Source organism: Lepidochelys olivacea (assembly GCF_965140295.1).
Source record: "Lepidochelys olivacea isolate rLepOli2 genome assembly, chromosome: 3".
NCBI classification, from domain to species: domain Eukaryota; kingdom Metazoa; phylum Chordata; order Testudines; family Cheloniidae; genus Lepidochelys; species Lepidochelys olivacea.
Window position 1 is genome coordinate 158,568,583 of NC_140413.1, and position 15,078 is coordinate 158,583,660.

Below are 15,078 nucleotides of genomic sequence, written 5' to 3' on the forward strand. Positions count from 1 at the left end.
TTTTTAGCTCGAGTTAACAGATTGCCAATTAAGTTTAGTTAACTAATGCTTTAGTAAACGCTAGTCTGGATACTTGAAAAAGAGTTTGTTCCAGGACACAAACGTTTGTGGGTTTGTGCAGAATAGCTTGTACAAACATGTTAGTACGTTAACTAGCAATCAGTTAACTTGAGTTTAAAAACTCTAGCGCAGTTTTGCCAATCCCAAGTCCCCAAAATCAGCATTTTTTCCTGAAAGATTCCGCAGACTGCAAAACCTAGTAAGTGTATAACGTTAGATATACCAACAAGAGGAAACCAATTAAATGAGAGGGGAAGTGATTCTTATTCAGACTTCAAATCACTTTGGTTTTTTAACACTTATTTAACTCAAACTCTCAAAAAACATATGGGGAAAATCTCTTTGTTAAAAATTTGGCACCCTTGCCCTGATAAATGAATGAAAAAGCGTCCAGTCTGCATCAGGAACCTTCAGCAAAACCAGGGAAATCCAGACTTCGCACTCCTGCTATCTCTAATGCCTGGTCTGCACACATTTTTTGTTCTGGTAAAATGATGTCAGTTAGGGGTGAGATCTTTTACCAATATAGTTACACCAATATTACCCCTAGTGTTGGAGGCATGTTTAGTGGTGTAAATGTACTTATACTGGTATAGCTTAGGCCAGGTCTTTTGCCAGCACAGATATGTTGGTCAGGGATATTTATCTAGGTATCAGGAATCATAGAATATTAGGGGTGGAAGAGACCTCAGGACGTCATCTAGTCCAACCCCCTACTCAAAGCAGGACCAACACCAACTAAATCATTCCAGCCAGGGCTTTGTCAAGCCGGGCCTTAAAAACCTCTAAGGATGGAGATTCCACCACCTCCCTAGGTAACCCATTCCAGTGCTTCACCATCCTCCTAGTGAAATAGTGATTCCTAATATCCAACCTAGACCTCCCCCACTGCAAATTGAGACCATTGCTTCTTGTTCCATCATCTGCCACCACTGAGAACAGCCGAACTCCATCCTTTTTGGAACCCCCCTTCAGGTAGTTGAAGGCTACTATCAAATCCCCCCTCACTCTTCTCTTCTGCAACTAAACTAGCCCAATTCCCTCAGCTTCTCCTCGTAAGCCATGTACCCTGATCATTTTCATTGCCCTCCGCTGGACTCTCTCCAATTTGTCCACATCCTTTCTGCAATGGGGGGCCCAAAATTGGATGTGGCATCACCAGTGCCGAATAGAGGGGAATAATCACTTCCCTCGATCTGCTGGCAATGCTCCTACTAATGCAGCCCAATATGCCGTTCGCTTTCTTGACAACAAGGGCACAGTGCTGACTCGTATCCAGCTTCTCATCCACTGAACTTGGGTTCTATTCCCAGCTTACCCACTGACTCTCTCAAGCAAGTCCACAACCTCTCTGTGTCTCCATTTTCACCGTCTGTAAACATGGAGATGATCATACTAACCGGCTTCACGCATGGGTCCTTTGTCAATGTCTGTCAGGCTCTCTGAGATCTGTGGATGGAGGATATAGGAGTATTGCCTCCTCCTGTCTGACTTCCCATCTAGCCAAAATGCTCCAGCTAAAAGTACCTTCCTTGTCCAAGTCACTTCCCTCTTCAGATGCTTTCACTGGCTTCCCCACTCCTTCTGCACAGAGCTCAAGCTCGTTATTCTGCCCTTCAAGGCTCTGCACATCTCTGGCCCCGGCAAACAGATCAACTCTCATTTCCTTGTATAAAGCCCCCTCAGGCCCAGTCCTCTCCCCTGCATGTTCCTTTCTCCTCCCACACTTGACTTTGTGCTTTCCTTCATATCACATCTTGTGACTGGAATAGCCTCCTTCAAATTCACTTTATTCATGTAGCCATGTATCACCAATCTCCTCTTCCTGCTGTCTGCTCCCACCTTCACCTTTAATCTTCCTAAAGTATCTGTCTAAATTACATTAGAGAATGAATTGGATTGCAAGAGATGTTCAGCAAACTCTGTCTTCTTGGTTGTTTAAGTGCAATGTACACCTATGCTATTGTATAGACAACAGCAGTGAACAGACGTACTTTTATTCGCTCCTTTTTTTCTTTTCCCATTTTGATGAAAATGGGAGGAGGGGTTGTTTGGATTTAACCAGACCCTTCAGTGGCTGCAGGGCCAGATTACCCATTAGGCAGTAGGTACATGCCTCAGGGTGCTGGCATTCTAGGGGTGCCTAAACATTCAAATTTTGCCACTCCTGGGTCCAGCAGGGGCAGGGGCAGGGCCGGCTGAGGGGGAGACAGCCCCATGCAGCCCTGCTGGAGTGCTCCTCACTCAGCCCGGTGGACAGTCACCACCTCCCAGTGGGGCTCATGAGTGTGGCTGGGGGGCAGGGCTTGCGAGAGTGGGTCTCTGGAGGGCTTTGGGGGGGGCCTTTGGGCAGTAAGGCGGTGGGGGGCGCTTGGCAGTGGCGGGGGTTGTGGGTGGCTCTGGGCAGTGGGAGTTCTGTGGGGGGGCACTGGGAAGTTGTAGTGGGGCTATGCGGGGGGTGCTCCGAGCCATCATGGGCAGCAGGGGGCACCTCACAGCTCCCGGCCACCACAGCGAGTGTGGAAGGGTGGGGCTGTGAGCTGCTGAAGGTGGCAGGGGGTGCTCCAAGCTGCTGTGGATGGCCAGGGGGTGCTCCAAGCCCATGCACCTGGGGTACCGCAGGTGTAAATCCAGCCCTGAGTGGCTACACTCCAAATACTGTGGTACTGGGCTAGTGCTTGATAGCCTGAAAATGCAACTGACTAGAGAGTCACTATAATCAAGAGTAAAACTGTCCAGACTACTTTCACTGGTCAGTGAAAAAAATAAACAACATAAATAAAAATATCATTATTTGTATTGTGATAATGCTCTGTGGTGGGGCAGCTGCCCTAGACAGGTAGATGGAGGGTTAAAGCAGCCCTCAAGGAGGCTGCACAAAACCCAACCAATGGGAGGAAGGCTTGTAGAGAGCCAATCAGGAAAAGGCTTGTTGGAGCAGCCAATCAGGGCCAGGGAGGGCCACATAAAAAGGGCTGCTCAACAGAGCAAGGGGAGTTTCCCCCAGGAATGCAAAGGAGATGGACTGGCTGCTTTAGAGGAGTACTTTAGCTAGAGCAGTGTCAGGGGAGCAATAGGGAGCTCCAGCTTGAGGACTGCCAGACTGAGGCTCCTGGTACAAAGGGCTGGGAAGATGCTAGAGCTATGGGGAAGTGGCCCAGGGAAATAGGCGGCAAGAGTTGGAGGAATGGCAGCACGTGGCTGCCGGCTAGCGGGTCCCTGGGTCAGGGCCTGGAGTAGGGAGCTAGGCCCACTTGCCACAGAGGGGGGTGTCCAGTATTCGGACTACAGTTTACCCGTTGAGGTGAGGGGCTAGACTGAAGGCTGCAGTAGGCCACAGCAGCAGGTGGATGGACTAGAGACAGCCGGTCCCCCTGGAAGGGGGAAAAAGGGAGCGGGGCACAACTGGTGGGCTGTGCCCAGAAGAGGATGCTGTGGTCTGGGGAGTGATGTGGATCTTAGAGGTGGAGCAGAAGCGATGGCGGTGAGAGACCATTAGGGGAAGGCGCACCGGCAACCCAAGAGCTAATTCCCAGCACAGCCAGCAGGAGGCATTGCGGGTGGTGAGTCTTGCCCGATTACATGCCCCCGATCAGGACCTCCTTCAGCTAGGCACCATACATAGACAGCCATGTCCCTGTCCCAGGGACCTGAGAACTGTATATGCCTGTCCTTGTTCAAGTGCTTGGAGTGTTGTGCCCTATAATACACAATAAATTTATAATCTCTTAAAGCCAAACAGATAAACCCAACTGAAGGAGTCCAATAAATAAAAAGTGGGAAAGAGGAAGGTAATAAGTATTGGGGCAGCAGTGGCCATAATGAAATACATCAATGGGGTGGAAAACAGCTTTGAGATGTTTCTTAGACATGGGGAGAGATGGATGGAGGTGGCTATCAATGGGAAGTGAATTCCATCTAGCGCACAGCACATCTAAAACCTCAGCCCTTTCTGACCTGAGACATGGCTGGAGCCAGGAGGACTCTGTAACAAATCATTTATTGGATGAATGTTGCCCTTTCTTCTGTACACAAATTATCTGAACAGACATTGATTTTATGAGTTTGCTTGTTATTCCACATCGTCCAAACTCTTCATTGCTACAAACATATTCCAGACCCATTTGACCAGATCTTCGATCAGTCATTATTTGCAATCAGCAGCCTAAGGTCTCGTCTACACAACAGGGAACAGTCGATCTAAGCTACGCAATTTGAGTTACGTGAATAGCGTAACTCAAGTTGACATAGCTTAGATCTATTAACCGGGGGGTCTGACTACATGATGTTGACAGGAGACGCTCTCCCGTCAACTCCTCTTACTCTTCTTGATCCAGTGGAGTACAGGAGTCGCCAGGAGAGCAATCTGTGGTCGATTTAGCGGGTCTTCAGTAGACCTGCTAAATCGACTGTCGATGCATCGATTGCTGCTGGTCAATTCCATCAGTAAATGTAGACAAGCCCTTAGACACATGGTATTCTTTCTGATCTGACTGAAACTTTTGTAAACAGGAGGAGAGAAATCCAAGGCCTTCTCTACACTGGAAAAAATGGGACCTGCAATGGTGGAAGCTGTAGTGTATACGAGACTCAGAAGTTCTTACTACTGTCACTGTGTTAAACTAACCGTGCGATCCAGCTATACTACACCTTCCACCATTGATGGCACCAATGATGAATTACAGGTCTTCTTTTTTGACAGTGCAAATTCAGCCAGAGTTCTGTACTGAGAGTTCCACTATGAACCTTCACATGAACCCAAACGTGCACAGGTGTTTGCTTTCCACAAACTTGCTTGCAAACAGACTAAACAAAATCACTCATTTCCACATTTGTGGACAAAAAGGGAAAAAATACCACAATGAGTTCCTGAGTTTAGTGCACAGAGGTTTGAAAGTCCTTTTTTCTTCTTGTATTATTTGCCAGATACTAGATGTGACAATGAGAATGTTTTAAAATTCTTCAATTTAATAAACTGAAGTGTTGTTGGTAATGGGGTGACCAGACATCTCAATATTAGGGGCTTTGTCTTGTATAGGAACCTAGTAACCCTACCCAACTCCCGGTCCTAATTTTTCATACTTGCTATCTGGTCACCCTAGTATTGGTAACAAAGGGAGGAGACTTTGCCTTGAGACGTCCATTTAATTAATATGACAGCAGAAATAAATAGGATATTGATATCATCATGCAGATTTCATTCTTCTGACTGTTGCAGGTGATGATTTGTGCCCTTATTCAGTTTATGCATAGAGAACTCAACGGGGCTCTCTGCCACAGAGTTGTAATTAGAGCCCTCAGGCAGATCATCCATTTGAATAAATGGATGTAGCTCCATTAAAGTCAATGGTACTACACAAATTTATGCCAGCTAAGTATCCGGCCCTTAAACTTCAACAAGGAGACTGTAAACTGAATAAACAGTTGGAGAAGAAGAGAAGAGTTGTGATCAAGAGTGGAAACATTCAGGATAAACAAGAATTGCACAGCACTAATGAAAAACATTCAGTGGGATGAGAATCATTCCCTGCCTCTCTGCATATCTGTGGGAGGCCATGGACTGCACATCCTTCAACTGGGACCTTCAGTGGTTACCTGATGGTGGCTCCCCCATCTTGTCCTCACATTATTTCAAGCCATTTCTTTCAGTTAATGCACAAAGATGCTCTCTTTAAAACCACCAAGTCTGAACAATACAGGATGTGGTCCAAACCTCCGCCCCCAATCTGAAAGGGGGTTTTCATACCAGAGAATATCTTACACTTTCAGATCATTCCACTCACTTTTCATATTTCCTCCAACGCCCCTCACAGCACCATGTGTTTTAGTGGAGGAGATATGTGTAGGGAGGGGGCCATGACTTCAGTGTATTGGCTCAGGGGGAATGCTAGGGAGCCATATCCACTCCCACGCTGGCTGGCACATGGCAGCTCCAAGGGAACACAGTCTGCCAGCAAAAGGGCCTGGCCAACCCCTCATCTCAGCTGCCATCTGCAGCACATGCTAGCTGGAGGCTTGCACTGTGAAATCCAGCAGGATCTGTCAGGTACTGGAACAACTTGTATAGTGGGGGTGCTGAGAGCCATTGAACCAAACTGTAAACCCTATATATAATGGAAACCACTTCAAGCCAGAGCGTGCAGCAGCACTCCCCGCATCCCTAGTTCCAGCACCTACAGGATCTGTGGAGCAGAAGATGCACCTGAGGAGTGTCTCTGGCTCCTCTGGCTGCCACTTTCAGGGCTCACCAGAGCAGGATTTGGTACTGAGGCTTAAAAACAGCCTCTCTTCCTGAGGTTCTTACTGCAGGATACAGCTAACTCCCATTGACTTCAGTTCAAAGTGCCTGTGACACAACTAGAAATAACAACTAGTTCTTAGATAATGTTTTTCAGCAGTAGATCTCAAAGCACTATACATAGCACAGCACTATCATTACCCCCACTTACAGATGGGGAAACTGAGGCACAGGGCTAGGAAGTGACTTGCCCATGGTCACCCAACAGGCCACAAGCAGAGCCAGAAACAAAAGCCAGATCTTCTGATGCTCAGTCCTGTGCCTGGACTCTGGCTCTCCCTTTTCTCTCTCTCTCTCTCTCTCTCTCTCTCTCAGCCTAAATCTTCCCCTGTTCTGACCTTGAACTTGTGACACCTCCATTATTTCTATGATTGTTCCTTCCATGTTCAGAAAGGCAGAGCTAGGAGAGATGCAGCTAAGGCAGATGGAAAATTCTGACCCAGCACCTCCACAAGCTTTTATGTCTAAATATCGCAGATGAATCCGAGCAGTGTAGGAAGGTAAGTACCTCATGTTCTGCCATGCCAGAATACAATGTGATGATCCTAAAGGTCGTATGTGGCCCGAAGTTATGGCAAAGCAAGGGGAAGTGACGAACCTATTTTCATTGCCCCAAATGGAGCAATTAGCATTAACAGTGAAAAGTAAATTAGATGTTTAAAAATTCTCAGATTTCACAATCTAAGGTGATCAAGTTTGGTTGAGTACATGTTGTGGTGGGCCACAGCCCTACCCCAGTCAGGAAATGGTTAAAGAGCTCCTCTGCACTTAATCAGCCTCAACCTGGTGCACCTGGCAGACTTGTCAAGCCTGGAAATGGGCAGGTCCTTAAAGGAGAGGATCTCAGCATAGTGTGACACTGAGAGGAGCAGGACTGTAACTCAGAGCTCCACAGCTCCTTGAAGCAGGGGATGCGGACCTGCAAAACAGCTCGTGAGCCTGGGCGGCCCTGGCCCTCTCAGAAAGGTGAAGAGCTGATACCTCTTTTGTCATTGGCTTCCCACGGGCCTAGGACTCTGCTTTTTGTGGCCTGAGGAATCACACTGACTTTTGGTGTGGACAACTTTAACTCCCCGCTTCTTCCCCTTTGCCCCCCCATCCCCTGCAAAAGGGTCAGTACTTTTCAGCAGCACAGCCAGAGGGCCCTGCCCTGACCTGACTCTGACAGGAGCGGTGCCCACCCTCTCCACAAGGGGGCAGTAGAGAGGTATAGCCTGCTACAAATGGCAGTGAATGCAGGTGAGCGCTTCCCAACCCAGACACACGAGTAAATCAGTGGGAGCTGGGAAACCCATGCACAGGAGAGACAGAAAATCCAAGCAGCACTGATCCAGAGCAGGGATGCAAATGGCTGACAGAGAGCCTGTGACAACAGGCAGCCCAGCCACAGCAGTTTCCGCAGCAACTGTTACAACAGTGGGCCACTCAACAACAGCTACAAACAGCCCACCAGCAGCAGCTGCTAGGTGAGATGGCAACCAGCAGAAGGACCTGCAACCAAACTTGCTACCACTACGACTGACAGAGCTAGAGCCTGCCGGGGCAGCCGGAGTCTGGCAGCCAGAGTGGGAGCCTGGGGCCTGTGCTCCCACCAGTACCAATGACGCTGACTAAGATGGAGCCTGGCGACTCCCTGAGGCTTTCTGGACCATTTTTGAGTGAGTGGCAGTGGCCTCCCAATGGCCTTCAGAACCCTGAGCCCTTGTGCTGGCCGCCTACCTGACTGGTGCAGCCTAGGCAGCCGACTGAGTGTTTGACCCTGTGGGATTATGCAGGTTAAGGGTGCCACCCTGAACTTTCTCAATATCTGACAAGAGATGCACTGCTGCCGCTTCTGGATGGAAATGGGAGCCCTGCTTGGCGGGGGGTGGCCCAAAACCAGAAGGAATGTTGCTGCTGATGGTTACGGCCAGCCGAGCAGACTGCAGCCCAAGTGGCTGAGTTAGTACTGGTTGAACAGTTCATACAAATACTCCCCACTGGTGGATACTGAGACGTCACCCAGGGTCTCTATCAAAGGCCGTGCAGCTGATGAGAAAACTTTATGGCCTCTGGGGAACCCCCTGAACTAGGGGGAAGGGACAACCTGGGGCTAAGAAGCTAACCCAGCCTGATGTGAAGCCAGCCAGATGAGACAATAGGCTCAAAGCACTACAGGGTTTCTCAGGTGGGCTACTGAGACACATCTGAAGAGACTGTCCCCTGGTGGACAAAAGGACCCACCAAAACAACAGTCCCCATGTGGATCAATGGGACCAAAATGCAAGGTCTGTTGGATAACACAGGAAGATATTAAGATTGCATAGTCAATGAGCTAGCATCCCAAATGGTAGCGCATCATGAGGCATGAGAGCTGAAGCAAGCACACATGACTGGAAATGTACCATGCACACAAGAAATAGGGCCAGCCATGCCCTTAATTCCTCAAGCCATAAGTCTGAGTGCCTAGGCAAGAGATAAAAGGGCAACACTAGTAGTGAGGAAACACTTGAAGAGGAAGCAGTAACAAATACCCAACAGTAAGTAGAGATGGCTTAGGATGTTATAGTGGGATGAGATGGTGGGATCTCTTGTACTGGATGCCCCTTGCAACACATTTAGGCACCTACTGCTTCACATCATGTGTAGCCTGAGACATATTGCCAGGATTTGGCCAGGACAGTCAAAAGTCACATTCTTAGTGACCTTATGCCCCCTGGGTAAATTCCCATTGAAATGTGTAGGATTTTACCAGCTTCATCACAAGACAGACTGTATGTAAATTAGTCAAATTCAGAGCCAAAATCTGCCTCAGATACAAATGTACTATTCTGACCAAAGTCAACAGGAACCTGTGATGGGTTCTACAAACCCCACATGGCACAATGTGGGCTTAATGAGCTAAAGAGGGCTCAGGTGGTTCCAATCTGTTGCATCTGTGAGAAATGACAGGACCGGAGGGAGACACTTAAGAGGAAAAGCCCCTGCTCAGCTGATGGCAGACCAAGGAGGAGAGCAAATCTTCAGTGCTAAGCTACTGAAGAGAGGGCTGACTGAAGGTAGGCACTCCCTAGCTGACAGTTGACCGGTGTCCCCTCCTCAGAAAAGGGAGGGCCAAATGCTAATGGACTTTGAGAAGGAATCAATCCCTTTTACTTGTGAACTCAATTCCCCTTAAAAAGAAAAGGAGTACTTGTGGCACCTTAGAGACGAACAACCCCTTCACAGAACCCCATGCACAGACATAGAAGGCTGGTATTTTTTCTTTGCTGTTGCTTTTACAGCTGAAAATCCAAGTGGAAAGTGGTCCAGCCATAAAGTACCATTGAAATGAGCAGATCAATGTGAAGAGGGGTCTGAATAATCTAAGGCTTTTAAGAAAAAAGGACTTTGGGTTGGCCTAGCAATCTCATGGTAATATAATAGGCACAGATGCAGAGATCCAAGTCCAAGCCTAAAGCTCCCAGCCTGGCAAAGACTGGAAGTATTGTGCAGGTAGAAGCCTCGGACCTTAGAAGGGAGGGAGTGCCTTCTGCAAAGAATGGCACTGATGAACTACAGAGGGCTTTCTACAGGGTTTGGTCAGGGGGGAAACCCTATACAAAAAATGAAAGATCCATAAAGAAAGCTCCCCTATGCCCTCCCATGGTGGCCCAGGGAAAATGATGAGGCAATTTTTAGGGTTCTGAGTAGCTTGTAGTCCCCAAATAATGTAGTCTAATAAATAGCGGAAAGGGTACTGACAGCCTCTCCCTTGCCAGATTTTCTTATAATTCTACAGAGAGGGGGAGGGGGTATTTTCTCCTGTGATAGAAAGATATCTTCAGAAAGATAGAAGGAAAACTTTGGTTTTCAAAATATTTGGGGGGGGGGAGAGGTGGAGAAAATGTTACATGATAAAGGGTCATGTGATAAAGATACAGAGGCACTCAACTGGAGTACTTCTACGTGGTCCATTAATCTATGTTCTTGAAGTGGCTGAGTACAAGGAACACTAACGTAACATACCTGAAGGGTGTGATATGGAAGCATATACCCCAGTGTCATAGTTATATAACAAAACTTTAAAAAATTGAATGTTTTCCCTTGAAATAGATCCCTGGGTTTTTTAAAATATTGTACGTGTTGTAAAGACATTAGTTTGTATATGGTGTTGCACTTAAGGTATCTACTTTCATCTCAGGAACTCAGTCATTATGCATGCATTAAACCATACAAACACACCTGCAAAATACGTGTGGCAGGGTGCTATCCCTTTAAGAGCAGGGCAAGGTGGGAAAACTTTCTAGGATATAAAATAATCTCCAGAGGGGAGGCTTTGATGAAGGAAAGATCAGCAGGAACAGCAGTAAGGAGTCTACAGCCCAGAATGGGAATTCTGAGGTATGGGTTGTTCCTGGTTTTTGGTTTTGTTAAACTGTGATTTGGCCTTGCATTCCTTGAATCCTTGTACTGCTAAGGCTTAGGGATCCATATGGCTCTGCATTGCAGTAGGCAAGTATCCCCATTTTACAAATGAGGAAATGAGGGTTAAAGCTAACATTTTCAAGAGCGGCCTCAGTTGGGGACTGTCCTAGTACTAGAGTAACCAGACATCTGATATTCAAAGACATTAGCGTCCACATCTTCCATGGACATTGTTGATTGAAGTGGAATAAGCACCAATGTGCCTCAAAGGGAGTACCTAAAAATAGAGGCCAACGAAATTAATGGGAGTTTCCAGAAATGTTGACCTCAGTGGCTTGACCATGGTCACTTAGTGTAGTCACTATCAAAGTGAGGATATTAGAACCTAGGAGTTCTAAGTCCCAGTCCTCTGCTCTAAGCACTAGACTGCACAGCTTCCAAACAGTCTGTGGAAAATCCCTGCCTAAAGGGCACATTAACTGGCCCAAAGGGGTAGAAATTCCTGAGAGCTTTCTGTTAAGAATAATTACTACATTGCTGGGTCTCTGTGCAGCCACCACTTCAGCTGTGAACCCCACAGAGTGAGCACAGAGTAGGGGAGCCAGAAGGATGTCATCTCAGTCTTGGCATCATTTCCTGGCTGCTGTAAAAATTCATATTTTGGCATTTCCATCTTTACTTTTAAAAAATAAATGAAATATAAATGTAGTAGAGTGGATGCTATTAATTCCTGTTTTAACAGATGAAGAAAAAAATATGCTTTAATTCTAGCAGGTGGAAAATTCTGCTGTGACTAAAATGACATTCTCCTGCTTCCTGTGTCTAGGCCTTGTCTGTGCTCAGAGCTGCAGGAAGTGAGACCCAGTTGAATGTCACTTGTTCGAACACACTGATTTTTCAGAAGGCAGTTCTTTTGAGTATTAAAAAAAGCAACAGTTCATTTTTGTGCCACTTCTTAAAGCGGATGGGGGAAGCCACAGGCTCCTGTGTGTCATCATGTAGAACAATGCCAAGCAGACAAGAATACAAAGAAAGGAGAAAGGGATAAATACATTCCCTAACTAGGAACAGGCAACAGAAGGTGAAATCCTGACCCCCTTGAAAACAAGGGGAGTCTTGCCACTCACTTCAGTGGAGCCAAGATTTCAGCCAGAGCTGGGGCTGGAGAGGGTTCTCTGATGCTGTCCTCACCCCCAATCTACAACAAAATATTGATCTTTAGTTCTACCCCTTTAAGAAGAACTTTCTGCCAGGAAAAGTAGTGACCTCAGGAGACCGATCTATAAGCACTTTCTCTACCAAAGCCCAGCAGGTTGGCAAAATTTCCAGGGTGCCTGATCCAAAGCCCTTGGAAGCCAGGGGAAGGGATTTAGGCCCTCAGGGCTCAGCGGCACAGGGGTTCCTCAGGACTCCTGCCCCCCACCCCCCGATTCGCCATCTCTGCAAAGGCATTTTGCAGAGGGTGACGTGCAATAGGGAAGGACCTTCTAAAAGCGCGAACACCCCCCACCTTGTGCCATCCCCGCGGCACAGACGCTGGTGCATGGGTGGAATCGAGGGCTGGCGCCTCTGGAGCCAGCTGGTCCTTTCCTGCGCTCAGCAGGGCCCTGTCTGCCACATCCCGGGGTGGGGGGGGTCCGCGGAGTATTGCGTGAGCCCCAGACCTGCCTCTCTCCCGAGCGGGTTGCAGCGCTGCACAATCCGAAGCTAGCACTGAGCAGAAAAACACACCAGGGCCAGCCAAGGTGCAGATCTTCGCGGGGTCCGAGAGAGAGGGAGAGGCAGGCGGCCCCCTAAGAGCCAGGGGGTCTAGACAGCTCCTACCCCCGGCTTCCCCTCTTGCAAAACTAAAGCAGAAGTGACACACACTAGACTAAGTGCCCGGAGCAGCTCCGCCCCCAGCCCAGCCTGGGGCGATCTCCCGCACTGCTTCGGGCGAGAAGGTGGCCAGCTGGAGAGGGGAAGCCGTGTGAAGTGCCAAAAGAGGGGCGGCCTCACCTGGCATCAGCCGCCCTGATCCGAGCTCAGCGAAATCCGCCTGGGGTTACGGAGCGAGGGAAGCGGCTGCCCCAGGAGGAGGGAGGGCAGGGCACTATTCCCGATTTCCCTGTTCGATCGGGTCAGGAAAAGTTGGGAGGGGGATGTCGTAGGAAAGTAGCGGTAGCAGCAGCCAGGCTGAGGAGCGGGGTGCAGTCCAGTCCTCCAACCCGCTCCCGGCTCCCCCGGCCGCGATCGCCTCATTACCACGCCGCGGCCACTCTCAGCACCCACCGTGCACTTAACCGCTTGCAAAATCTGCAAGCAGCAGGGAGCGGACCGGAGCCGGAGCTTGGGGGGAATCAGGGACGGGGCCTGGCTCTGGTCCGCTTAGAAGGGAAGGTGGCTCGCCCCAGTAGCAATAACAATGACCGCAAATCCCCTGGCTTCACCCCGGAGCCCTTGTAGCCGCGAGCCCCTCCATGCAGCCCCCCCCCAGCTGCACAGTAACCCCCGTTACACCCCGTAACCCTTCCGTGCTAGGTACAGACGCGCCCCCGTACCGGACAGATCTATCCGGCGCCACCTGTGCACACAGCAGCCCTTAGCTCTCTCCGCGCCCCCCAGCACGAGTGACCCTCCGCCCCTGGTCTGCAAGCACAGAAGCGCCCTTGCAGTGACCCCCCCGCCGGCCGGGCACCAAGGGCAGCTCGGGGGGCTCCTTACCTAGCCCCGGCACGAAGGTGTTGAGGAACAAGCAGATGACAGCCACGGGGAACGGCATGTAGGGGATGGCAGCGCGCAGGGGTCCCTTCTTCTCCCGGACTTGCACCACCACCCCGCTGGAGGAGGCAGTGCCCCTGCTGGGCTCCCCGGCCGCGGCCGCCGCCGCCGCCGCCGGGGCAGGCTCCCCTTCTTTGGGAAGCGGATCCATGGCTGGCGCGGCGCTGGCGGAGCTCGCCCGCTGCTAGAGGCGGCCGCGCCCGGGGCTGGGGGCACGGGGAGCCTGTCTGTGCTGGGAGCCGCGGCGGCTGCTGTACTGAACTAGCGCTCCGGCTCCTGAGTGCTCGGTTTAAAGAGACAGTGCGCTGCCACACGCACTCAGGCACACACAGTCTCCCCCCCACACACACACACACTCCCCAACGCACACTCTCTCTCCCACACACGCCCTTTCTCTCCCACGCACACACACATACACAGTCGCTCACACACACTCTCCCCCAACACACAGTCCCTTTCCCACTCACGCCCTTTCTCTCTCTCTCTCTCTCTCTTTCTCACACACACAGTTGCTCACACACACTCTACCCCAACACACAGTCCCTTTCCCACACATGCCCTTTCTCTCTCTCTTTCTCACACACACAGTTGCTCACACACACTCTCCTCCAACACACACCTTTTCTCTCATACACAATCTCTCAGATACACTCTCCAACACAAAATCTCTCCACACACTTCCTCCAACACACACACTCACACACACACACACACAGAGTCTCCCTCATGCTCTCACCAACACACACCCTCTTTCTCTCTCCCATACACTCCCCCCACATAGCCTCTCTCTCTCTCACACACACAAAGTCTTCTTCACACACTCCTTCCAACACACACTCTCTTTCTCTCTCTCACAAACTCCCCCTCACACCTACATCTAATCTCACTCCTCAGTTTCTCTCTCTAGACTAAGATAGATGGTCATGTTTAAAATTTATTAACTAAGCTGGAAAAGGGCATTCTGATTCTGAAATACAGGTCTGCATAGGGATTTAGGGTTTGTCTACACTGGCAGAGTTACCTCGCCGGCAGTTACAGCGCCACTCAGAGAGCACTGAAGGGAAACCGCTGTTGTGTGTTCACACTGTGAGCTGCCTGAGCAATAGCATGTTCACACTTGTGGCTCTTACAGCAGTATTTGGAGCGGTGCACTCTGGGCAGCTATCCCACAGAGCATTTCTTCCTCTTCTGCTGCTAAGAGTTGTGAGAAGGTGGAGGGGGTCATGGGGCATCCTGGGTCCTGTCCTAATGTCCTGTGATGCATTGCTTCGCATCTTAGCAATCCCTGTGCTTCTGTCCGCATTTGGCGCTATCTTTCAATGGTTTATGTACTGCACACTCTGCCCCTTCGGTCGGCAGGAATGGATCCCGTACTGTTGACCAATATGCTGCTTGCTCTCACTAACACATCATGAATGGCAGTGGAGTTATTCCTTAAACTACAAAGGCAAGAGGAGTTTGACATTGATCTCACCACGTGTAGTAGCTATGACACGAGATTGCTTGTGGCATTCATGGAGGTGCTGACCACAGTGGAACACCAGTTTTGGGCTCAGGAAACAAGCACTGTGTGG

At 49.6% G+C, this 15,078-nt stretch overlaps 1 protein-coding gene across 2 annotated transcripts in view; it reads right to left on the reverse strand.

Annotated features, from left to right (window-relative positions):
• The window catches only part of STUM (stum, mechanosensory transduction mediator homolog), a 74,880-nt gene extending 60,605 nt beyond the window's left edge, over nucleotides 1-14,275 (reverse strand). For both annotated transcript variants that reach the window (XM_084622231.1, XM_084622230.1), the window contains exon 1: nucleotides 13,448-14,275. In XM_084622231.1, coding sequence (XP_084478357.1) covers nucleotides 13,448-13,655 — 208 coding nt within the window. In that variant the 5' untranslated portion in view covers nucleotides 13,656-14,275. The remainder of the gene's footprint in view (nucleotides 1-13,447) is intronic.
• Nucleotides 14,276-15,078: the final 803 nt, after the last annotated feature.